The sequence below is a fragment of the Chaetura pelagica genome, unplaced genomic scaffold, assembly GCF_000747805.2.
Source record: "Chaetura pelagica isolate M959 unplaced genomic scaffold, ChaPel_1.0 scaffold485, whole genome shotgun sequence".
NCBI lineage: Eukaryota > Metazoa > Chordata > Aves > Apodiformes > Apodidae > Chaetura > Chaetura pelagica.
In genome coordinates, this window is record NW_009953315.1 from 271901 (window position 1) to 298031 (window position 26131).

The following is a 26131-nucleotide window of genomic DNA, read 5'->3' on the forward strand; positions in this document are numbered from 1 at the left end:
CTCCACTGCCACTACATGAGGGTTTGTTTATTTGTTGGGTTGTCAGCTCGTTAAAGAAAGGGATGACATCACACTGAGGGCGTCCAGAGCTCAATTCCTCTGAAGTTCAAGAATATTTACATCTGGGAATTCAATGCCCTCACTCCTACTTTCCTGAGAAGGATTTCAAAATGTCTGTAGATTTCCTGGAGCTCATGGTTGGTAACAGCATCCCAGATGCCAGGAAAGGCCACCAGAGGCAACGCAGAAACATTCTCAAGCTCTGTGAGAAATAATTTGCATAGCCCTTTGAATGCTGTTTCATAATGTTTTTTTCTCCAAATCAAAGAAGTCTTTCACATTGTCTGTGAGGGCATTTATCTTCAGCAAAAACTAAATACAAAAAAATTGGGGTTTTGCATTCTGGGACATACGCTTTTAAGATAATCCACATTCCTGGATTTTGTTACACTCACAGAACTGGCCCATCCACCATGGTAATAGCTATGAAGAAAGAAATTGCTGCTTTTCGTATTGGGAGACAATACTTAATACTTTCACAACAATTCATGGGGCTTTCATACCAAGAAAAAACTAAAAGGACATGAATCAGGCAGCAAAAACCCCCCACATCTCCTGGCCCGGTGAAACCTCCCCAGCAGCAACCTGGTGCTCTCTGACCAACAGCCATTCCCACTCAGTTTCTGAAACCTTCTTACCCATCTTCTTCACCCATGCTGTCAGCTGACAATGCCTGAAGCAATCCAAATCCAATCCACAACAAAGGAAAAACAAACAAAGGAGTAGAAAAAAAAACAAAACAGGGGAGAAATAAATGTTGTCACTGACCAGAGAAGCAGACCTAGGAGAACTCTGCTCCCTCTAGAAAAAAGCCTAGGGACACAACTTCCCTGTTCCCCCAAATTTCCAGGCACCCTGCCCTGGCAGTGTTGCCTGTGACTCCTGCCCAGGCAGGGGGGTGCAAGGAGGCCCTGTTCTCCCCTCAGCTGAGCAGGCAAGAGGCAGTGGTTTCCCCCACCTCTGCAGATGGCAGCTGCAGCCCACAGGAGGACAGCAAGGCCTGTGGGCTGCCTGAGGGGTCTTCCCTGGTACCCTCGGTCTGTCTGTGCCTGTGGAGGGACCAGCCAGTGGGAGCAGGTCTCATGTGAGGGATGGGCGAGAGCTGGGGGTGCTGCCCCACATGGGTGGGAAGCCGTGAGCAGCCGGCCCCTGAGGCTACTGCCCACTCTGCTGATACCAATGTGGAGACAGAGAGCTGGCGAGCACTGGGAGGCTCTGGGAGTGACCACCCGTGCCAGAGATTCCTACCAGGGGAGCTGCTGCCCAAGTGGAAGGCTGCAAAGATCGCACCTGCCCTCCTGAGTCTCTACTTACCCAAGGTGGGCTCTGATGGAGTCACACAGTGAGTGGAGGAGCTGCAAGAGGAAGGCAGCAGCCCCCAGGCTACTCTGTGTTTGGGAGGTGGAACGAGCAAAAACAGCATTATTTGACACTTTGCAAGAAATAATAGAGCCACATAGCTGGGTTGCTCCAGGATGTCACAGAGAGGCTGCCACGCTGGTTAGAAGCACAGACTACTATCCTCCGCTCCTTTTTTCATGAGTGCACCACAACAAGGTAAAGCAAAACCTGGGCAAAGTCAAGCAGGACTTCAGAGCCTTGGGGACACAAGTGGAAAGGACAGGTTTCCAAGTGACCTCGTCCTCTGTCTTGTCAGCCAGAGCTGTAGGCCAAACATGTCTTCAGATACATAAGTGGTTAGCAGAAGCACAAGGAAGGCACAGACATATTGCTAAAAGGGGCAGGGAAACTAATCAAGCTGAAAAGGCAGAGGATCTCAACACTTTGTTTGCCTCTGTCTTTATCAAAATAGGTAGACCCCAGGTCACAGGATCAAGCAGTTAAAACAAACACATGTTGGCTCACCAGCAACAAAGAAATGGTTGGTCTACAGCCTCTTTCAAGGGCTCAACCCACATAAATCCACGGGTCCAGAAGGAATCCACCACAGTGCAGGTAAGACAAGTGGTCAACGTTGTTGCAAGGCCATCATCTATAATATTTGAAAAATTGTGGAGATTGGGAAATCTCTCTGACACCTGGGAGAAGGCGAATGTTGTACGCATCTAGAAAAAGGGCCCAAAATAGGACCCAGGAAAAGACACAATCATCCCACTTGGCGATTATCAGTACACACCTGGAGTACAGTGCCCAGCTCTGGTCCCTACAATTCAGAAATGCAGAAAGCTTGGAGAGGTTCCAAAAGAGGCCCATGAAGATGATCAAAGGGCTAGGAACCTGCTCCATGAGGAAAGACTGAAGAAGTTAGGTGTCTTCTCCTTAGAGAATAAAAGGTCCAGGGGGGATATTATTATAGTATTTCAGTACTTAAAGGGCAGCTAAAAAGAGGATGGAGGCTCTCTCTTCACAAGGAGTCACATGAGGCAGACAAGGGACAACAAGTACAAGTTGCACCAGGAGAAGTTTCATCTTGATATAAGAAATTTTGTACAGTAAGAACAATCAATCACTGGAATAACCTCCCAAGGGATGTGGTAGAGTCCCCATCACTGGATGTGACCAGGTGCTCGATAATCTCATCTAGGCTCCCTTTCCCACAAAAGGTTGGGCCAGATGATCTTTCAAAGTGTCTTTCAGCCTGGGCTGAAAAAATAAAAACCACAAAACAACAACACAAAAAAAAACCACAAAAAAAACCCACTATGCCTGCAGTAACAGCCTCACTGTAGTCACAGCACAGCCCAGGAAGTGGTCAACCTTTCCCACCCACCTAACCCTCTGTGTTTTCTAAGGTCACGTTCTTCCCAAGAAAACAGTTAAGGGAAGGAAAGAATAACAACCATTTTCCAGGTCCATAAAAGAAGGCTTGACTTTTACCCTCTTGAGGTTTTTCTGAATAAGCCTGTTTGTGGAATAAGTAGTATCCCTGGATTCAGGCCAGGATGTAGACAGAATAATCCAGAAGGAAATCTAAAGTCTTAAAATTTGACACCCTTATAAGCTTTCAAAGAGCAATTCTAAACTGTCCTTATCAAGGGTTTCTTGAACTATCACCAGTTTCGACTGCAGATATAATCAGCCACTGTAGGATTCAGTGTCCCAGGCTAGAACTGCAGCTCTAACTTACCTGAATGTGTGAACTTGCAGTGTCCTTTCAGTCTCAAGTGAGAAACATCTAATGTACTCAGCTTTAATAAGTACATTTTGAAATGCATCTTAAGATGCAGAAGTTTCATCAGAGCTAAATAAGAAAAGTGGGAAAACTTAAAAACTGCACAACAGAAGCAAACATTTTTTTATTTCTTTTGATTTCTTGTGAAAGAATCAAGTGATACAACCTTATTAGATAATCATGGTGTATTTTGTAGCTGGTTTAGATGGAAACAGCATAAATCCCCCCTTATTGAAATTTGACATGACAGTGTAACGTAATATATCATAAGAAAATCTAGAATCTCAGATTTCTAAATATAATCAGTCTGTTCCTTCAATATAAAAACTTAGACGAGCTAGTTCCAGATGGTGACATTTGTACAAGCAAAGTCATTAGAAATCTTTAACCCCAGTACAGCATGCTGCAACCTGCACCATTTGGTCTGTGCATGTATATGAACACTAACACACACATTGAACTGGTTTAGCTTAGAATCAAAATAGCTAAAAAGCTCACAGTATTAGTCTTCAGAGGGCTATGGTGAGACCCCACCTGGAATACTGTGTACAGTTCTGGTGTCCTCAGCAGGAAGGCACAGACATATTGCTAAAAGGGGCAGGGAAACTAATCAAGCTGAAAAGGCAGAGGATCTCAACACTTTGTTTGCCTCTGTCTTTATCAAAATAGGTAGACCCCAGGGCACAAGATCAAGCAGTTAGAACAAACACATGTTGGCTCACCAGCAACAAAGAAATGGTTGGTCTACAGCCTCTTTCAAGGGCTCAACCCACATAAATCCACGGGTCCAGAAGGAATCCACCACAGTGCAGGTAAGACAAGTGGTCAACGTTGTTGCAAGGCCATCATCTATAATATTTGAAAAATTGTGGAGATTGGGAAATCTCTCTGACACCTGGGAGAAGGCGAATGTTGTACGCATCTAGAAAAAGGGCCCAAAATAGGACCCAGGAAAAGACACAATCATCCCACTTGGCGATTATCAGTACACACCTGGAGTACAGTGCCCAGCTCTGGTCCCTACAATTCAGAAATGCAGAAAGCTTGGAGAGGTTCCAAAAGAGGCCCATGAAGATGATCAAAGGGCTAGGAACCTGCTCCATGAGGAAAGACTGAAGAAGTTAGGTGTCTTCTCCTTAGAGAATAAAAGGTCCAGGGGGGATATTATTATAGTATTTCAGTACTTAAAGGGCAGCTAAAAAGAGGATGGAGGCTCTCTCTTCACAAGGAGTCACATGAGGCAGACAAGGGACAACAAGTACAAGTTGCACCAGGAGAAGTTTCATCTTGATATAAGAAATTTTGTACAGTAAGAACAATCAATCACTGGAATAACCTCCCAAGGGATGTGGTAGAGTCCCCATCACTGGATGTGACCAGGTGCTAGATAATCTCATCTAGGCTCCCTTTCCCACAAAAGGTTGGGCCAGATGATCTTTCAAAGTGTCTTTCAGCCTGGGCTGAAAAAATAAAAACCACAAAACAACAACACAAAAAAAAACCACAAAAAACCCCACTATGCCTGCAGTAACAGCCTCACTGTAGTCACAGCACAGCCCAGGAAGTGGTCAACCTTTCCCACCCACCTAACCCTCTGTGTTTTCTAAGGTCACGTTCTTCCCAAGAAAACAGTTAAGGGAAGGAAAGAATAACAACCATTTTCCAGGTCCATAAAAGAAGGCTTGACTTTTACCCTCTTGAGGTTTTTCTGAATAAGCCTGTTTGTGGAATAAGTAGTATCCCTGGATTCAGGCCAGGATGTAGACAGAATAATCCAGAAGGAAATCTAAAGTCTTAAAATTTGACACCCTTATAAGCTTTCAAAGAGCAATTCTAAACTGTCCTTATCAAGGGTTTCTTGAACTATCACCAGTTTCGACTGCAGATATAATCAGCCACTGTAGGATTCAGTGTCCCAGGCTAGAACTGCAGCTATAACTTACCTGAATGTGTGAACTTGCAGTGTCCTTTCAGTCTCAAGTGAGAAACATCTAATGTACTCAGCTTTAATAAGTACATTTTGAAATGCATCTTAAGATGCAGAAGTTTCATCAGAGCTAAATAAGAAAAGTGGGAAAACTTAAAAACTGCACAACAGAAGCAAACATTTTTTTATTTCTTTTGATTTCTTGTGAAAGAATCAAGTGATACAACCTTATTAGATAATCATGGTGTATTTTGTAGCTGGTTTAGATGGAAACAGCATAAATCCCCCCTTATTGAAATTTGACATGACAGTGTAACGTAATATATCATAAGAAAATCTAGAATCTCAGATTTCTAAATATAATCAGTCTGTTCCTTCAATATAAAAACTTAGACGAGCTAGTTCCAGATGGTGACATTTGTACAAGCAAAGTCATTAGAAATCTTTAACCCCAGTACAGCATGCTGCAACCTGCACCATTTGGTCTGTGCATGTATATGAACACTAACACACACATTGAACTGGTTTAGCTTAGAATCAAAATAGCTAAAAAGCTCACAGTATTAGTCTTCAGAGGGCTATGGTGAGACCCCACCTGGAATACTGTGTACAGTTCTGGTGTCCTCAGCACAAGAAAGATATAGACCTGTTGGAAAGGGTCCAGGGAAGGGCCACCAAGATGATCAAAGGCCTGGAGCACCTCTGCTATGAAGACAGGCTGAGAGAGTTGGGGCTGTTCAGCCTAGAGAAGAGAAGGCTCTGGGGAGACCTTAGAGCAGCTTCCAGTACCTGAAGGGGCTACAGGAAAGCTGGGGAGGGGCTTTTCATCGAGATGATAGTGATAGGACAAGGGGTAATGGTTTTAAACTGAGAGAGGGGAGATTTAGGTTAGATATTAGGAAAAAATTCTTCACTCTAAGGGTGGTGAGGAACTGGAATGGGTTGCCCAGGGAGGTTGTTGATGCCCCATCCCTGGAGGTTTTTAAGGCCAGGTTGGATGAGGTTTTGTGCAACCTGATCTAGTGGTAGGGTTTCCTGCTTATGGCAGGGGGGGGTTGGAAGCTGATGATCTTTAAGGTCCCTTCCAGCCTTAATGATTCTATGATTCTATGGTAATTAGAAGATATCTTTCAGCCTGGAGCCAGCTGGAGTCTATCTGCTTTGGAGACAGCTTGAGTAGGTGTGCATGCAAATTCATAGACATTCATTGAGGAAGTCCACCAGCCACCCACAGAAGGTGCCTGTAAAACTCCAGCAGGCCACTCCAAAACTCTCAGCCTGCCAGTAATCTGCAGCATCCATAGTCAGTATTTCAGCACATACTGCATTTAATAGTCTTTGGCACATCAAGGGTTTCAGTTTGCAATGCACCAATCTGTGTCCAAGAAGCAAATCCACTAGACAAATCCATTTTTTTCCTCAAATTTCACTAGCATCTCCTCAATCACTGGTGAAGAACAAGAAGATTCTGGGCCCCTGTTTAAGGAAACAGTTTTAAACTTCCCATACATTCACCATTCTGAGGTTTTAAAACATGGCAGCAATTTCAGTTTGTTTTCTTTTCAGGGAGGATACAGACTGTAAAGTTTTGCTCCCTCTGATGTTCTAAATGCTGATGCATGATAACTGTGAAGCCTTAGAGAGTAAAAGAACTTGTGAGGCAAGAAAAGCACCCAGGAAGAGTAAAGGCCAGGAAGCCTCAAATTCTGCAGTTTAAATTTCAAAATATTTCAGAAGATATGCTATTAGATTTTGCATTTTGCCTCTCCTCTCAGACTCTGAACACTCCTGAATAGAAAAAGGAGTTGGAGGGCTTAAAAACACTAAGAAGAAGTCAATGTCACATTGACTAAAACTTATATCAACTCACAATATGTTTTGAGCTAGCAATCCAGAAGTCAGAGACATTAACCTCTGAGCAAACTTAACTATTGCAGAAATGGGCAGAATCTGTTATGCATGTCATCATCATGACCAAGTTGTGCAACTGAACTCTGAGTCAAATAGAAAAATAATAGAGGAAAATTACCAAACCTGAAATGACATTTTCACAGTTGTGAGCATATCTGCTTCCATTTGGGAAAGCGTACTGGAAAATCAAACTTTAGAGACAAAATATATGATCTCTTCAGGAAAGACAAGCAGAGCAAAAGAGGAGAGGGTGTCACTCTCTATATCAATGACCAGCTGGAGTCTGTGGAGCTCCACCTGGGGATAGAGGAGTAATCAACTGAGATTAGAGGAACAAAGGAGAAGTTTTAAACTTTTTTTTTTATTAAAAGCACCACTGATTATTGCTCTAAACTAAGTGAAATCTCCCCCTAATTTCCCATTAAGCACTTAGTTTGTAGATACTAAATATGTGACTTTTATTGCTTTGCTGATATTTTAACTTAATTTTCCATTCAAATACTGTATGACACTTCTTGTACTCCAGGCAGCCAAAACCCTTTGGCCACCTCCCCCACTTGAAATCATAAAACAACTTGTTCAAAAAAATCCTTTACAAAGAATAAAGAAAATATGTTTAAAAAAAAAACAAAAAACACAAAAACCCTGTTTGCTTGTTGTTTAGGGTTTTTTAATACACTCTTGAGAAACAAAAGGTGGATATACAACTATGTGTTGTCTTGACAATAGGAAAAAAGTATATCAGTAAGTACCTTTCTGTCAAAGTAGAAGGCTGGAACTTGCAGAGTGCTCAGAAATGAAACAAATTGTGGAATGCCTGCCCAAAAAAGAAACTAACTGGCACTTCTCAGTGAAGCATCAGTGTCTTACTATCCTTCCCATCTGATCATTTATTTACTTCAGAACTGTTACAATGTGTGTCCCTCATTTTTTCCTTTCTAGACCATACAATTACTCATTCTACCTTTTTTTTTCTAAACTTTTAGATTGCAAAAGCATCTGGAAAGTGAGGGGGCGTCTCTACAGTTCTAGATATTGTCAAGTGTGATATGGTCATCCAGGGTCCCTTTATATTCTATTAAAATGGCACTTTTAGAGCACGATTCAGCTCAGCCTGAACTTGATGTCTCAAATAGGTCAGATGAGCAGCACCTTACAAGAATCTATTTATCTACATTGATTATAAAGGAAGTCAACATAATTACCCCAGATGAGGATGCCTTACATTAGGAGAAATCCTGCCCTGACCTGGTTTCATGTGCTGCTTGTACAGATGGTGTTTGAGGCTCTGTCCTTGAAAATGATTGGGCTGTTTAAAAACCACCAGTACTATCACAAGAGGTTATACCTACAGCACAGAAGCCGCTTGACCTCACAAATGTCTAATCCACTGGAAAAAAAAGTTCTTCTTGAAAAGGTTTTCATGCAGACTCATTAGGAAGTTACCATGGAAACACTACTTTTTTTTTCCATCAGTAGAGCACAGTCTGACAATTAGCTCTTGTGGGTGTGACCCTCTGGATTTGGATTTTGTAATACTAGTAAATGAGGCCTCCTGCAAATTTCTTCCAGGTACTTTTATTCCCTTGCTGAATACAGAAATAAAGGAAAGAATGTATGCTGCTGTTCCACACAGGGATAAAACACAGTGATCTTGGGAAAAAAAAAAAAAAGAAATCAAAAAGAAAAGAATTGAGTTGTGCACAGATAAAGGAATGCTAGACTCCAATGGGGGTGAAGTTTGTGTTTTCTTGTTCACTAAAAGAACTGGATTTAAAAATAACTGAATCCAAAAGCAGCACAGAGCAACAAAATGTTTGAGCCACATGTGCCTGCCAGCTCTGATACAACAACTTGGTCATAAAACTGTGCGATGCAGCAAACCAGATGGTTCTCTAGCAAGGGTGAAATGCAGTAGCTCAAGAGCACTTGATCAACACGTACTTCAATAGAAGGTGATACAATTACATCCTCGCTCAGCCAAACTTCTGCTACCTGGAAATACAAGACTGATGCAGCCATTACTCAACATCGGTACTAAAATACAAAAGCAGGTAATGCTTTGGGAGCCTAAATCCTAGTTTTAAAGATCACCAAGATGTAAGTCCTTAAGGGTTTGTGTCACACTTGAAAGCAGACCCTGAGCTCCCACATCATTAGGCGCTTTTGCAAATGCCACCCGTTAGGATGACAAAGAGCTTTCCTGACAGCCGCCAGCAGCAGCACATCTCTTCATGATGCTGGTGCAGTCAGGCTGCAAACAAGTTGTTACTGTAGAATTAAGAGAGCTAGAGCCTCTGTATCCATAGCAAAGGTATTTTCTGCAACTGTGGTAGGGACAGGAACAGTCAGAGGAAAAAAAATAAAAATAGAGAGCTAACCACAGTACTTTGCATTTGCCTTTTACCCCTCACTGCCTTGTTTTCAACTGCTCTGTAATTAATCCCTGTACTGTTACTGCCCAATATGTGCCACAAGGCGAGACATGGTCATGCAATATTAGATTTATTTCCTCAACAGCAACTGAAGCCCAGACCCCTCTGTCAGCAATCCTGTTTCCAATGCATAACCCAGTGGTGGGGGTTTTGCCTGGAGAGCAGCTACAGCACTGGATCACAGCCTAAAAATATATTTTCCCACTGGGATACTTGGAATGAGGTGAGCTAGTACATTGTGCAATGCCATGATTTCTCTCCTGTTCTTTCTAGTCCTGGAAGTTCCCTGGTACAGGGGTTCAAAGAGGAGGGAAGATATCACAGCAGCATCATGCCCAAATGTAAAGTCTGACCTTGCTGATGGGTGACATAATCACAGAATGGTTTGAGTTGGAAAGGACTATTCATAGAATATTAATATTAAGACCTTATGAAATTATTTAAGAACTTATGAATATTTAAGACCTTAAAGGTCATCTAGTTCCAACCCCCACGCCTGGGCAGGGACACATCCCTTCAGGTCAGGTTGCTCAAAGCTCCATCCAACCTGGCCTTGAACACTTCCAGGGATGAAGCTGTGCTTGAACATGAGCCAGCAACTTGCATTAGCAGCAAAGACAGCTAATGGTATCCTGGGCTTCACTAGGAGTGTTGCCAGCAGGTCAAGGGAGGTGACCCCCTATGCAGCATTTGTCAGTCCACATCTGACTCTGCCTAGTAATGGGCTTCCCAGTACAAGAGACATGAACATAATGGAGAGAGTCCAGCAAAGGCCAACAAGGATGATTAAGGGACTGGAGCACCTCATACATATGGAAAGGCTGAGAGAGCTGGGACTGTGCAGCCTAGGGAAGAGAAAGCTTAGGGGAAACTCATCAATGTGTAGCAATACCTGAAGGGAGAGTGCAAAGATGACAAAGCCAGGCTTTTTCAGTGGTGCCCAGTGACAGGACCAGAGGCAATCTGCATACACACATACAGGAGGTTCTCTCTGAGTATTAGGAAACACTTCTTTACTGTGAGACCAAGCACTGGCACAGGTAGCTCAGAGAGGTGGTAGAGTGTGCATCCTTGGAGATATTCAGAAGCCATCTGGACATGTTCCTAGGCCATCCTGGGTATAGGTGGCCATGCCTGGAAGTGTTCAAACTCCTAGGAGAGTTCACCTTAACTCCAAAACATGCAGTCTCTGGAAGCTTCATTCACAAAGTATTTGGTTTTACAAGGCAACAATCCATTGTTTTCAATAGGCACCAATTATACACCATTTCCTTCACCTTTCTATTTCAGTCTGCAATCCCAGGGGAATCCAGGTTTAGCTCTCTGGCTGTGAGTGGGGAACTCCTGAGGAAGTTCCTCTGACGTTTGCTCTCCTTCCCTCCCTTGCCAGACAGGGATCTCAGGCATCATCCAAGCCCAGAGGTGACCCAGAGCACACTTAGATAGCACTCAAGGAAGCATGTGACAGGAAGGCCACACCTTGTTCCACCTTTCCTTTGGAGGAGACTTACATCTACCTATTAAAATGCAATTTGCCCTGTACCTCTTTTCCTACATGTCACTCCTAATGTTTCCCCATGAAATCCAAAACATCAAGGGGACAAAAGAGCCTAGCAAGGAAGGCAACTAAGTGTAAAGGATGCCCTTTCAAGTAACCCTCCCTTCTATTTGAAGTTTCTTCAACCACCAAGTCACCACTGTCTTATACCTTTGTTCATTTATACCTCTACTAAATTTCTGTACAATTGCTGCTTCCTTTGCCTCCCCCTGCTTCCATAGATTTGCACAAATACACACATACATATTCAAAATGAGGCCTTGGAAATTCCTCTTTTTCCCCAAAACATCAGCACTTCAGCTGCATGCTAACAGAAAGACAAGCAGAGATAGACAGACCTGCTAGCTCTTTTAATCTTGAGAATCCTGGGCAGGTGAGCATTGCAAACAGCAATGTGTGGCAAACAGCAGAGTGAATTCACAGCTCAAGTACATCAGTGGTGGTTCTGAGTAGAAATGCCCTGCACTTTATTGCTTTTTCATCCACCAACACTGGCAGGTTTGCAAGAACCACAGGCCATGGAACACATCCTTGCTTGCCCATCCTGCATATGAGAGAAGGAGCATTACATCCTCTGTTTTAAGAAGACTTCACCATAATGCCTCCCCTTTAACTGTTCAGCAACTCAGTTTTAATCAGCAGAGAAGCCTTCTCCCTCTTCTGTGCTCTGTCTCAAGAACAGGAGATTGCATGTGAAAAGTGGAAGCCACTAAGGCTGCCTGGTGCCATACAGCCTATTGTCACTTGTCCTCTGTCACAGCCTTCCTGCTACATGTAGAGAAAAGAGACACACTGCACATTGTCCACAATACTTTGAAAAGACTCTGTAAGAGAAGCTTCAAACTCAAGAAGGTGATGCCCTGCTTCTCCCTCTAAATACAAAGTAAATGCCTGTCTGTGCAAATCCAAGCCCCAATCCCACTGAAACTAGCAAAACTTTTTACCATTATTTTCAATGGGAAAATAAAATCCTTTGATTATACACAAAATGTAAGGCATTAGAAAATTAAATAAAAAATAATTTTAAATTGTATTGTTTTCTTTTTTGCCTTATTTTAAGCTGGATAAACATTTCATTCACATATAGAATCCTGCACCTATGGGTGCAAATGGGAGCATAGGAGGTTCAAGGTGAATATTCGGAAAATTTTTTTTACTGTAAGAGTGACAGAGCACTGGAACAGGCTGCCCAGAGAGGTTGTGGAGTCTCTTTCACTGGAGACATTCAAAACCCACTTGGACACGTTCCTGTGTGATGTGCTCTGGGTGACCCTGCTCTGGCAGGGGGGTTGGACTAGATGATCTTTCGAGGTCCCTTCCAGCCCCTAGGATTCTATGAAGAACATTGCTAGGATGAAAAGAAGTATTTTAATTTCAGTTACAACCCTGTGCAGAATGACTCCAGAAACACAGCAAAAGTGGTTCACCAGTGGAAATGCTCTGAGTTTCTGGCTTCCTTCATTCATAGCCAATTTGCAGAAGTTGGTGAGATGCCACAAGATTCCTTATGTACTTTGGCACCACTGCATGCACACTGCTCTGCCATCCCACCACCCCTCCCCAGATATAAAGGACTATTTCAGGACTCCATACTGAATGGCCAGGTAGAAAACACTGCCTGCAGAGATAAAGCACCCTGCAAAGCATAGCCTTAAACCCAGAATACCAAAATCACTTGCGTTTTTGTGCCTGTACTTGAGAGAGCAGGCCAAGAATAGGGCAGGATTTGTCTCCTCCAATTCGTGAAATCAAGTCTGAACTTTAATGAGCAAAACATAACACTGCTCTAGCCCACCTGCCAGGTGGCACAGACAGGAAGGGTTTCTCACAAATAGAGAACGACATGTGCAAAAAGCTAAGAAATATAACCCTGGTAAATAAACCTCTTATTAATGGGTGACACAGCAAGTCAGCCACACAGTAATGCTACACCACTTCATATGCCAGCAGTGCAAATGTTAGGAGCACCATCATATGTCTCTCTCCTTTTCAGCTTGTCTGCTTTCTACCGGCTCACAGCAGAGGTGGACTGGTGATGTGATCCCATCCAATATAATTGTTTCAAGCAATTGAAATTCAGGTCAGTTACTAATGCTTTCTGGCATATAGTAACCAAGTTCCTAGCTCCCTGTCACTGGCAATCTGCTGGCGAGTACCTGCAGACAGCTCCTCTCAGAGTTGCTTTTGCAACAACTGGTCTGCAGCCATGATGCAAAAGGATTCATTGACACAAAGGTGCTATGGGTTTTATAGTATAAAAACATCTTCTTTAACCACCAACACTCCCCCCTCCTCTTTTTCTTCATCTCCATCTTGAGGCAAGCACAGCCAAACCATTAAGCGCTTCTGCTGTGCAAAATGCCAACAGGAATATTTGCCAGCATCACCATTATAACTTCACAAAAACTACCCATAAAGCATTGACCAGTAAAATGTATACTCTTCCCTCAAAGCTATCTTCACAATTTAAAGAATAGCTTTGTCTTAGTGCTACTGTCCCATATGACATACTGGTCTCTGAATTGGAAAGATATGGATTTGATGTACGGACAAGGAATTGGCTGGATGGTCACACTCAAAGAGTAGTGGTCAATGGCTCGATGTCCAAATGGAGACCAGTTACAAGTGACATTCAACAGATGGTACCGGGACCAGTGCTGTTTAACATCTTTGTTGGTGACATGGCCAGTGGGATTGAGTGCACCCTCAGCAAGTTTCCTGACAACACCAAGCTGTGTATGTGGTGTTGTAAACATGTTGGAGGCAAGGGAGGCAATGAAGAAGGACCTGACAGGCTTGAGAGTTCAACCCATGCCAACATCATGAAACTCAATCAGGTTCCGCAGCTGGGTTGGGGCAATCCCAAGCACAAATACAGGCTGGGTGAAGAATGGATTGAGAACTGCCCTGAGGAAAAGGACTTCGAGATGTTGGTTGATGAGAAGCTCAACATGAGCCAGCAGTGTGTGCTCACAGCCCAGAAAGCCAACTGTGTCCTGTGCTGCACGGCCAGCAGGTCAAGGGAGGCGATTCTCCCCCTCTACTCCACTCTCATGAGACCCCACCAGGAGTACTGTGTCCAGCCCTGGAGACAAAGGAAGGACATGGAGCCATAGGAGCAAGTCCAGAGGATGACCACAAAGATGGTCTGAGGGCTGGAGCACCTCTCCTATGAGAACTGGCTGGGAAAGTTGGGGTTGTTCAGCCTGGAGAAGAGAAGGCTCCGAGGAGACCTAGTAGCAGCCTTCCAGTATCTGAAGGGGGCCTACAGGAAGCCTGGAGAGGGACATTTTACAAGGGCATGTAGCAACAAGGCAAGGGGTAATGGATTAAAAATGGAAGAGGGGAGATTAAATTCTTCACTGTGAGGGTGGTGAGGGACTGGAAGAGGTAGCCCAAGGAAGCTGTGGATGCCCCATCCCTGGAAGTGTTCAAAGCCAGGTTGGATGGGGCTTTGAACAACCTGGTCTTGTGGGAGATGTCCCTGCCCATGGCAGTGGGGTTGGAACAAGATGAAATTTAAGGTCCCTTCCAGCCCAAAACATTCTATAATTCTATGGTTTTCTTTGGAAACACTAATTAGTCCTAGCAAAGGCATTGAGAGATTTGGGCACTCAAACCATGTCCTGTCTTCCTTTCTTCCTTTCTGCAGATTCCTTTGAAAGACTCCTGATCCAAAAAATCTCCATCCCCTCCTCTTGGTTAGCAGCAGCATCAGCAAGAGGCAGGGCTCAAACATCTTACTGCCAAAGGATGGAGAGGACTACGGAAGCTGGGGAAAGATGTGCAACTTCAAGTCTAAAATTCTCTCCCCCTCCTTCCAGTGTAACACTCATTTCACTATCACAGAAAAATCCTCTTCTTCCCAGTTCAAAAAAATGTTTGTAACAGCACCTTTGCACTGCAGGCCAAATTTCCCAAAGTTCTCCAAAGCGAAATTTCCTTTGCCTCTTGGCTTAGGGACCTAAAGATACAGACATTCTCTGAGAAGGCTTATCCAAAGCATCTGAGCAAGCTAGTGCTTAATAAACACTGAAATAATCAAAGCTAAAAACTTCCCAAAAGGACACAAAGCTCGCTTGCCACAAACAACATGAGAGAGATCAAATGCAAGCAACTGAACACAACATGTAAACACACAACCAGCTGGGAACACATCCCAGAGGTTTCATTTAAGTATCAGTGCAGAGCTAGAGAAAAATAATTATTCATATAATGCGTTACTGTAAATGACAGCTAATAAAACAGAAGGCTCAAATTATTGTTGCTGCTTTGGAGGGCAAGTAGGCAAACAGAATCAGAGACTAAATGACAAGTCGATGCACAGAATTTCACTTCAAAAATGCCACTTCTCTTACATGGCAGAATGAATTCTAATTAATAGGAAGCATTAGACTGGAACATAAGGCAACAAACATAATTAAAGAATAAACATATTCTCCCATGAAGGAAAATTTACTCCGATCATGTTGCCAATCTGACAGGAGCATCTTCCAGGAGCAAGTGGATCCAAGTTATCAGCAATGCTGTAATTGCTGTTCTCAGTACTTACACATCCCCTGATTCAAAAAACAATTAAGCCTTTAGCATTAGCCATGGAGACAGGAATAATACCATGAAGCCACCTAGCAACTGTAATAATAACAGCCTGTTGATACTTTGGGAATGGAGGAATGCTGGGGAGCATTACCAGACTGGACTGACAGTTGAGGGATTTGCTTATTTACAGGATCTAACAGCAGCTGACATGGATCCATATTCAAGTCGCAGCTTCAGCCTGTCCAAATTAAAACTCATGCACAACACTTAATAGCAGCGAGGATCCCCTGATTTCCCCAGGCTCTTGTGAGGACTCCCAGGTGGTATTCTGAACAGTCAGGGTTTGATCAGAGTTCCTCCAGCTGTTTGTCTTTGTCCTGAGCCTCTGCAGAGGTTGCTTCTGCAGCAGAGCCAGCCAAGAATAAAGGACTCATGTTACAGCCAGATAAATCAAAGTTACCCACAATCAGTGTCTGCTGTCTGCAGCAAAGTGGGCTGCAAAACGTGGTCACAGAGAAGCTGCTACACCTCTTGTTCAACCTGGTTCTGGGAAAATCATCATTTAAGTATGCCAGGCTCCAGCACCAACACACATCAGGGTGCTGTGGCTTTGCACTGTGAGGCAGGAGGTTTCCATGTAATCATTTCTGTCTACACTTACTAGGGAAAAGAGGTAAAACAAGTACCTGCATATCCACCCCTTTCACAACCAAAAATTCAGTGTGGAAAAATCAATCATTTTAGCAGAAGAAACACGCACCCAAATGTCATTCAACATTTTCAGCTCAAATCTACCCTGAGTTATGTTTGTGAAAACTGAGAATTCATTCTGTTGAAGTAAAGCAAGATGCTTATTATCAGTTGATCTATATATGCTGCATAATTTATGAAAAGCAGACAATCAACTAAAAGCTAAGGTTAGCAGCAGTCATTAGGTCTTACGTATTTCCTGCTGGAATTCTATTTAAGTGTTCAGGTTACCAGAAAGAAATTAACTCTTTACCTGCAAAGGGACTTTCAAAAGTAACACAGGGTGTGCTGCTCTGGATTCTCTGAAGATATCCATTGATTTTTGTAACAGCAGAGTTAGCCAACAGCTGGGGCTCTGGAAAATCCCACTGCTTTTGTTATTTGAGGTACCATGAAATGAGATTCTGTAAATTAATCCTGAAAAAATTATTTACATTCCTAGGAGCAGCAGTATAATCTAACATGGTCTCTTGTGTTCCGTAAGAGTTATATAACTTTTTTTTACTGTACACCATATATACTGTACATGGACTATAAAGATTACCCTCCCTAGGGTTCAGATTGAAATCAACTTTGATTATCAATGTCTATTTTTAATATTCCAGATTTTGTCAAGGGAAAAAAAAACAACAGCTTTGCCAGAGATGTCTTAGATTTGCTTATATGGCAGTTTAAAGAAAAATAATATACACTACAGGCCAAATAATGTTCTGAGTTACCAGGGTAGTATAAGAGTCAGACCATAATTTAGCCTGCAAGTTCTCTAATTCTGAATTATGATAATGTTCAAGGCGGAAAGAACACAGGTTGTCTCTAAATCAAGGGCCAGCAGTTTGGAGAAAAGAGCATCTCCCTCCTGCAGATGAATAAAATGTAGTGCAGTACCACCAAATAAGGGCAAATAAAGAAGTCTGAAAATCCCAAAGATTCCATTTGCAGAGTACATTTCAAGGGAAATGATGATTATTAAGAGAATACATGTCCGGTAATAATTACAGCTTTGGCAGTGGGGGAAGAAACCAATATAAACTAGGTGAGTTTAGTGTCATGCTATTCACATCACACACAGCAGTGTATAAAACATCCCACCCTGCAGAACTCCAGTTTTAATGGGAGAGGAGAACAACACTTGGCTTTTGGAGCACAGCTGGCAGTAGCATCTGTACTTTTCAGAGTTCTTTTTCTCCACACATTTTCATTCTTTGCTCACTTCCTACAGCGTTACAGTTGCAATTGTGCCCACTTGGAATTTGATGGAAATACCTGTTGCTCTCATTTAATCAAGGAGAGCTCATTTTTATCACTATGCAACAGAGCTCCTCGGCCTGCAACTAACTGAGGACCACTTGTTTGAAAAATTCCTTGGCTTCAGTAAGATTTCATGTGCACATCCAACAGCTGAATCATGACCTGGATTAAATTCTCCATTTAGGTACCCTTAAGGGTATTTGCCTGCTATGTGTAAATCATTTGTCTTTATGTGTTTAAAAAAAAACAAACAACAAACAGCAACAAACAACAAACCTCAAACTCAGTATCCTGAGCAGAGGAACATTTTATTTATAATTTTTACTCCAAGTCTGTTTCCAAAGTGGTTTAATAACTTGCTCTATTTCTACTAGCACTTGAAAAAAAAAAAAACACTGGAAATTTTCTGTATGTATTTAGCTGTGTAGTGGGACTAGAGCAAGAAAGCTTAGTTTTTAGTTTACATGATTCTAATGAAATTGTACTGGCACTCATGGAGCACAAAATAAAAGATGAATACACTGGTATGAATTTGGGGTACTGGATTCATTGCTGCAGCTCCAGAATGCAAGACCCAGAAAGGGAAAGAAAAAAGAATGACAAAAGGGTCTATAAAAAGCAATTAAGCGGTACTGGCTGAGCAAGTTGTCTGTCCTCTCCACTTTCCTGATAGCCCACCATTTGACAGGTCTCATTGCTGTGCATCACTGTGAGAAGGGGGCAGGGAGCTGGAAAGGGCACTAAATCAACAGAAAAAAGATACAGCATCGTGCAGCAGCGAGAGACTAAGCACCATGCCCTGCCATTTAATGGAGAGAGATGATGTCTGCAGTCTTCCTGAGGGAAATTTTCAGGGGGCTGATTGCAGCTGCTATGACAACAAGGGGGAGGATATGATGTCACACAATGACCCGAGTGACTCTGTCACATTTTCCCAGTGCACGGCTTGACTCACCAGCTGGGAAACCAGTAGAGACCTCATTAAGTGCATCTGTTCAGTAATTACTACAACTTTCCCTGCACCATGCATCCAACTTTACACGCACCCGTAGCATGAGGCTATTGACATAGTCACGAGGTTTAAGTTCCTAGTTCCTGAAAATTTCAATCCTTTAGCTGTTAGAAATCTGGGATCAAATTTCACCAGGATTGTTAGATACAAGCTCTGCCACCAGGCAGGGAGAAGTGGGGAGGAAAATCGTATCAGCATAATCTCAATGAAGTCTTGGAAGGGAGCCGTGGAAAAGCTGCAGGATTTGCCTTCCTTGTATATACAGAAGCTTCTTCTCTAACCTACAGCAGTGTTTGCTCTAACTGGAAAAGGCTGTCCAACATGGGTGATTTTCAACATTAAATCATTTTAGTTCTTCCAACTGCAATGAAGTGATGGAGATTTACCACTGCAAGGATCCTGCCTCTTGACTTGATTTGCACTAGTACACAAATAAGTAGAGGATACGTCCAGAAGCCTTTTGGTTTTGTGCTCATGCAGAGCTACAGAAACTTGGAAAAATAAGCTTGCTTTTACACTACATCAAGAAAAGAGACCAATTAGTACAGCACAAGAGTTTAAAATAGAAGATCTGCAGCAGAAATGCAAATCCCCAAAGGCAATTAGAAAGCTCCTAGACTCTGGTCCTCACAGCAGTAGTAGGAGGATGCAGACCTCTGGCTTTCAGCATGCGAGGGGGAGCCAGTTGGGACTGCAAATGAGGGAAGGCTGCTCCCAGTTAAAGTCTGCATGCTCAGGAATAGGCCTGGTGGCCTGACTAAAACTGAGCTCAAAAGGCACAGAAGAATTCATGCTTGTTTATTTCTTTCAAAATTTGAGTGTTCTAGAAAATCTGAAATTTGTAACTCTTCTTGCTGCATCGATTCAGAAGGCATTGGGAGAAGTAGTAGTTAGTTGGCCAAAGACCAGAGAAAAAACAAAAACATGGACAATGTTCTTTCTCACCATGGTACGATGGGGCCCCTCCTGGCACGAAGCAACAAGCATTTGTTGTCTCTAGAAGAGAACTGACTATGCTTCCTTCCCTCACAGAAGATGAGCAGGGCAACCAACAGCCCAGGGGATCCAGGATCCAACACAAAGGGAAGAGGTGTTCCTATTTTGAGGCAGGTGTCTCCACTTTGTGTTGGGGGCTCTGTTGCCTCACAAGCCCAGTTTTCATAACTTACTTCCCACTAGTGAATCTTATTCCCAACACACTGAGATGTTTAAGACCAGTTGGTGACATTATTCCTGAATAGATCAGAGACGACTGAGCACCAAGACCTGGACATACATCATTCACCAACCTTAAAAGAAAAAATGAAATCATGTGAAGTAATTAAAGGAACACTTCCTGACAGAGATCACATTGATTTTATCCATTATCATCTGTCCTCACGCAGGGCTCTGGAGGTTATTTTCCCATGTATGGAAGCCAGCTGCAGAGAACAGGGATCACATCAAAACATGCTGCAAAGCTTTTACTGTTTGCAGGTTCCCTGAGAAGTAAAACCAAGAGAAGAAAGGAAAATAACACTTGTGATGTGACCCTGCCACAGGGACCTGCAAGCAGAATCTGATCATTTTTGGAAGCTGGTGTGCTCCCCTGCACAGCAACCTTTTGCTCAAACAACTCTGACAGAGAGGAGGACAGCCCCACACAGTCACTGTGCCTCTGGATGCCATGGTACAGGCAGCAGAGCCCAGCTGTGAAAAGCAGGTAGCAGTGATAAGGTAGACCTCTACAGAGACAAGTGGACAGAGCTCCATGAAAACATTGCCAGGCTTTTTGCTGTGGAAGAACTATCCCTGCAGTCTTTATAAAGATCATTTACTTAGCTGACAGCAGTCCCCCCCTGCAACACCAAAGGTATTCGTGCAATATTGAGACCGTACAGGTGCCACAGAAAACACCATCTCCACTCCTCTATAGAAGCAGCTACAGGTAAATTTCCAACAGCAGGAGCAGGAATTCCTATTACCCATCAGTGTGGCAGAGATGATCCACCCCACACAAAGGGCCAGCTGGTTATCTCACCCATACACACGTCAACTACGAAGACTCCTTTCAGGTGTATTTTCAGGCAGAGCAGACAGAGACTAGACTGGTTTGAAGCTAAAACATAACATTGTAAAGAAGGGAGCAGAAAAAACTCTCATAACTTTAGAGCTTTATGTCACAATATATTAGCTGACATCCTTCTTGAATTTGTTGGGGGTAGGACTATGTTAGAAGAGATTTTAGTTATTTATAGTCTACTGCAACTACATCAGACTTCTTTAAATGACATTAGAACTCACACATCCTATTGCAAGCTTAGTTTTTTTATTATATTAATAAACTTTGATTTCTCAATTCCTATATTCCAGATGACAGCGTTCCACTGTTTACACAGAAATCATCAGTGCTTCCCACCAGCTCTTCCTGAGAAAAATATCCTCAAAGTCTATCACGAGAGAGAGGGGAAGTAAACAAACAAACAAACAAAAGAGCAAAGTTTTGGGAGTTTCACTGTTGGTTTTTTAAATTTTTTTGTATTATGTCATAGCGAAGAAAATTTGAGTTTAGGTACAAAGACAAGGAAAGGCTGTAATCCACAGGAGCACCAGGAACACATATATACCAGCAGGAGTGGTGGCTGTATGTATTTCCCCTTCACCTTTTTGCCAGGGACACTGTTAGAGATACCCACCTCCCTCCCCAAAAGCAAACTGACCCCCTAGCCAGACGCTTCCCCAGGCCTCCTTTGAAGGAAGGAAGGCTGCGAGTGACGCACATGCAGAATTAGCGAGAGATTTGTCAGCACCTTATAATTACACTGTGCTTTCAGTCAGAATGACTTCTTTTTTTTTTTTTTAATTGTAAGCAACTAAGGGCAGAATTAAAGTAAATCTCCATGAAAATGCACTGCAGATGGACCTACAGGTGTTTTCTGCTGAAACCTGCCTCTTCTGTGGGTTGTAAAAGTGCCATTGCCCTCAGATGAACAACAAACTCCAATACGGCTGAAAATCAATACACAAAACCAAAACATAACATACACAGTTCCCTGGCTAAAATGCAGTATAGAAAATTTTAAAGTGCTTTAATTTCCCTGGTTTCTGTCTAGAATAATTCTTAAAATCCATTCCTGTTTATTCCACTCCTGACAGACAACCTTTCCGAAGAGAATAACAGAAAATCTACAGCAGCATTTTCTTTAAAAGTTAAGCAACCAACACAGACCTGAAGGTATGTTTCCATATTCTAATAAAACTGAATTCTGTATTTAACTTGTTTCCAATCTTCTCAGACCAACACAGCACACCTCAAACAAGATTTTCTTAACCAAAACACAGAAGGCATTTTTTAAAGGATCTACCAGAGGGACCAGCAAAAACTACTTTGGCTGTTCTACCCCAGGTTGAAAGGGAGGTTGAAATGGGTTTCAAGTAGTGAAATGCAGCATGAGAAACAACAACATCCAGCAACATTAGAAAAACCCCATTTTTTAAGAATTATTTCAAAATAGAGCCCCAAAGCACCACCAAGCAAAATTCAGATCTTCCATAACAATTAGAGGGAGAGCTTTTGCACACAAAATAGAGAAAGCCTCTTCCTAAGGAAATTTTCCTGCATTATTTAGAAACAATTGCTATTAGACAAAGTGTTTCAGTGCCACACCACTCCAGTAACACCTGAGTTATGGCAAAACTCCCTATCACTTCATTTCATTCTAATCTGTAAAAATAAATTTCTTAGATATGTTGGGTGGGACAAAACAGTGTTGCCAAGTGCTTTTGGAGATGAAAAGCAGGGAGTGGGAGCTTTAATGAAGTTAGCTCTTAGTCACGGAAAGGTGATAAACACAGAAAGAAAATATTCTCTTGTTAATGTTTGTGTTTACAATTTTCCCAGGTTTAAAGGCAGTGGATGTTTCTCTGTCTTGAACCTTTAGTCAATTACAGCAGCAAAGTAAGTAACACACTGGCATTCTGGTTTAATAGCCTTTCGTTTGCACAGGAGTGATGAGACAAGATGCAGAACCAAAAAAAAAAAAAAAAGAAAGAAAATAAAAATTAGGCCTTAACTCTTAATTCCTTTCATGCAAACTGAGCTGCCATTCTGTTATGTTTTACTTTTAGTGGAGGAAAATTTAGCCAAAGTTAAACAAGAGCTCAAATACAATAACTTAAGTGCACAAAACTTCATGGACTCTGAAATTTGCTGACATGGACCATGGCAAATAAAGATCTTGAAGCCTTCATCAAACTTTCTAGACCAAATTATACCAGTACTGAATGGTCCACTAAGTGACTCACACTCTGGCTCCACTATAGCCCCTTAACATCACGCCACCAGTGTAAAAAGTCCACAAAAGCAAAATAACCAAAACTGCACAGAAGTTTTCAGTGGGCATAGAGCAGAACACCTCAGTCTTTCTCAGGGTCTCTGCTTGAAGGGTGGTATGTGGAGGAAAGGATTTGCAACTACCCTGTTTCTTCATACAGAAGACAGCTATCGAGCATTTAAACACGTTTGCCTTTCTGTTATGGCACATCCCTTTGTTCCACAGGGATCTGTGAAGTCCTTGGGAAATGGGGGTTCCCAGAGCTCTTCTGTTCTACCGTCAGCGACCATAAACAACCAAGGTGAAAATTAGAGCAATTGAGAAGCTGTTTTACATGACATTGCTGTGGGAGCAGGTGCTGACCATCTCCAGAGACATGAAGCTAATTGCAAGGTATCAGCAAGAAGCTCTTCTTACTCCAGCCTTCTTCCATGCCCACATGCTTTCATGTTTGATGTGAGGCCCAAGTCTTTCACTGAAATTTTCATTCTCATTGTAAGTGATCATTTTTCAAAACCCTGTGAAGATCATCCTTTCTTACCAATTAAGGTGAATCAATGTAAAATATTATCTTTTCCACCCAAATGGAAAATCATTTCTCTCAACCTGATATTACTCTGTTCCCTGAGAGCATCAGCCTCCTCTCTAGCTGACAGCTTCAATAGCTGATGCAGCAGCTCAGCATTTCCCAAGGACTTCTTAAAAATCTGCAGCATCCAAAACTAGATATTTACACAGAAGTCTGATCTGGTGGGGAAAAAAAAAAAAAAAGAGCTTCAAGCCCATTCCTGACACTAATGTTGCTGTGGGATCCTTTGGGTACTTTCTTCAGTACAAAGATTAACAAATACATGAATCATTTCGGTCTGTCTACCACACAGTACTGGTAACACTAAATAGCATGTTTACAGAGTTTTCACGGTTATGTGAGTCAATCCAATGCACACTTAGCCAGATATAAAAATAAATGTTATATAATGCACAGATCACAGAATCAATATGTTGGTTCTGTGCACCAAAGAGAAGAAAATAGCACAGGAACTCCTATGCAACATCTACCCTCAGGAGCAGAAGAAGCTGCAATTCTAAACCTGAGTCATATGATCCAAAAATCAGTCTATTTGTTTTACGAGCATGAGTAACAGTAAAGACAGAAGAGCCACAAACACAACAATCCTGTTTGTTTGTTCACAAACAACAGCAAAAATAAATACTAGCCACAGCCATAAATCTTCAACATCTTCAGATAATGTGCCTAGATTCAAAAAGGAAATGCTTATCCTCCAGGCTGCCACAAACTGATGAAATAACACTATTAGTAATGATTCTGAGAGGAGGGCAGATTTAGGTAGGGAGTTCAAAAGCAAGCATGCTACAACTTAAGTACTACTACTTTCCCATTCAGGAAAGAAATTGGAAAAGCAGCATGTGCCTAGCAGTTTCACCTTTAAAATGCTATATGCACATTAGCAGATGACCACACGAAGATATTTTAATGAAAAACGTATTTCCAGCTGCAAATGTTTTTCAGCCAGTTTAATGTTTGCAAGATGTTAATGACTGTGAAACCAATTTTCCATACAGCAGAGGAAGAAACAGGTACCTCCTTCAACACCAATAAAAAGCTTGTATCCATTGTTATTAGATGAAATTGTCACCCAATTACACCAGTAAAAATCAGGTAAAACTTTTCTGATCTCATAACTGCAAGGAAGTAGAATCTCTTTCATCTTAAAGGTATTCAAGGGGAATTTGCATCAAATTATTATTACAAGTAATTGTTCCATGTATTTTAACTTGGATTTCATCTAAAAATTAAAATGGAATGGTACGTTTGCCTCGTTTCTAAGATCTATAGGGATTTATATAACATAGCCTAGTGAGACACACAGTTTAGCAGAGAAGCCTGCTGAGGGAATCCTCAGATTTTTACTTTTGCATAGCAAGTCTCTTGGAAAAACACATAGGCACCTGTTGCTTTGAGAAGCCTCACTTTTCCCTGAGACAGGGAATACAAACAATAAACTGCACTCTTCAAACAGCTAAAACAACCAGTCCTCAAATTCCTAATCTCTCCTCGCATCTTTCCCTGCTCCAGCAATTTTCCTTTTTGTGTTTGAGAGGCAGCAAGAACTGTTACATCCATCTTTACACGAACTGAGAAATGGCAAAATGTTACAGAATTTGGAGACACTGGTTAAGCAAAGAAAGAAATACTGGAAGCAAAGCCAAGGCTCCCAAGGGTTAAGATCTGGACTCATCGGAAGGAAACACAGCTACCAAGTTGGAAACCTGCAATCCTGAAGCCCAGGCTTTCCTGAGATAAGGTTCCAAAAAAAAGTTCTGCAAACATCACAGTGAACTTGTGCCAAAACCCAGCACAGGGATTTAGAGCAGCTGCGTATCAAAGGCAAGGCTCTTGGGCAGAAGAAAATATAGAAGGCAGCATGGAAAACCAACCCAGAAAAAAAGTTGAAGGGCATCTATACATTTTAGAGGCATATATTGACAAAAGGCAGTTGTCAACAGTTGTTTTTTTACCTTTGCTTACTGTGGCTGCAATTAAAGAGAAGGAAGAAAGAGACGAGAGACAACGAAGGAAAGAAGATTAATTAAATCAGGCTCACCAATTGTAAAGCTATAGCCATCGATGCTGAAAGTAGCACTCCGGCATTTTTTAAATCCTTCCTTCCTGCTGCTTGGCTCTGTCATGATCCTGCCAGCTTGTACTGTCAGCAGCAGCCTCTCTCTCTCTCTCTCCCGTGGAAGCAAAGCACCCAAGCTCGCTCTTAGCTGCCCTTGAGTATCTCTGCCTGTGACAGCACGCACAGCCAAGCTCACACATCCCCCGGCGCAGGCAGCCGGATCCGAGAGGCATGTACCCAGCAGCTTTCTCCTCCCCCAAGCACTCTGGCTGGCATGGCACCGACGTGCCTGCTCAGAGTTTGACAACTGGATGGAGGCTCCGGTATCTAAACCAGCAATCAGTTCATGCAAGACTAGCGAGTCATTAAGCCAGCTGCATCTGTCAAATCTCTGTGTAGGAGTCAGCACACAATTAAAAGACAAAGATGAGGGATTGGATTTTGCTGTGATCTACCCACTGACTTGTATTCCCTGATACGCTCCTGCTTCTGGAGCTCCCCTTGCTCGTGGGGATTTCTGACTCTGCTCAGATTTCAGCCCTTCAAATACGAGCAGCACGTTTTAATCATTTGAGAGATAATGAATCAGCCCAAGACTCC

General features: G+C 42.4%; 1 protein-coding gene across 1 annotated transcript in view; it reads right to left on the reverse strand.

Annotated features, from left to right (window-relative positions):
• Nucleotides 1–25598, reverse strand: part of PDE1C (phosphodiesterase 1C, calmodulin-dependent 70kDa) — a gene marked incomplete at its 3' end in the record, with an annotated part of 292309 nt that extends 266711 nt beyond the window's left edge. The window contains exon 1 of the mRNA XM_009998092.1: nucleotides 25514–25598. Within this exon, the coding sequence (XP_009996394.1) occupies nucleotides 25514–25598 (85 nt within the window). The remainder of the gene's footprint in view (nucleotides 1–25513) is intronic.
• Between the last annotated feature and the right edge of the window lie 533 nt (nucleotides 25599–26131).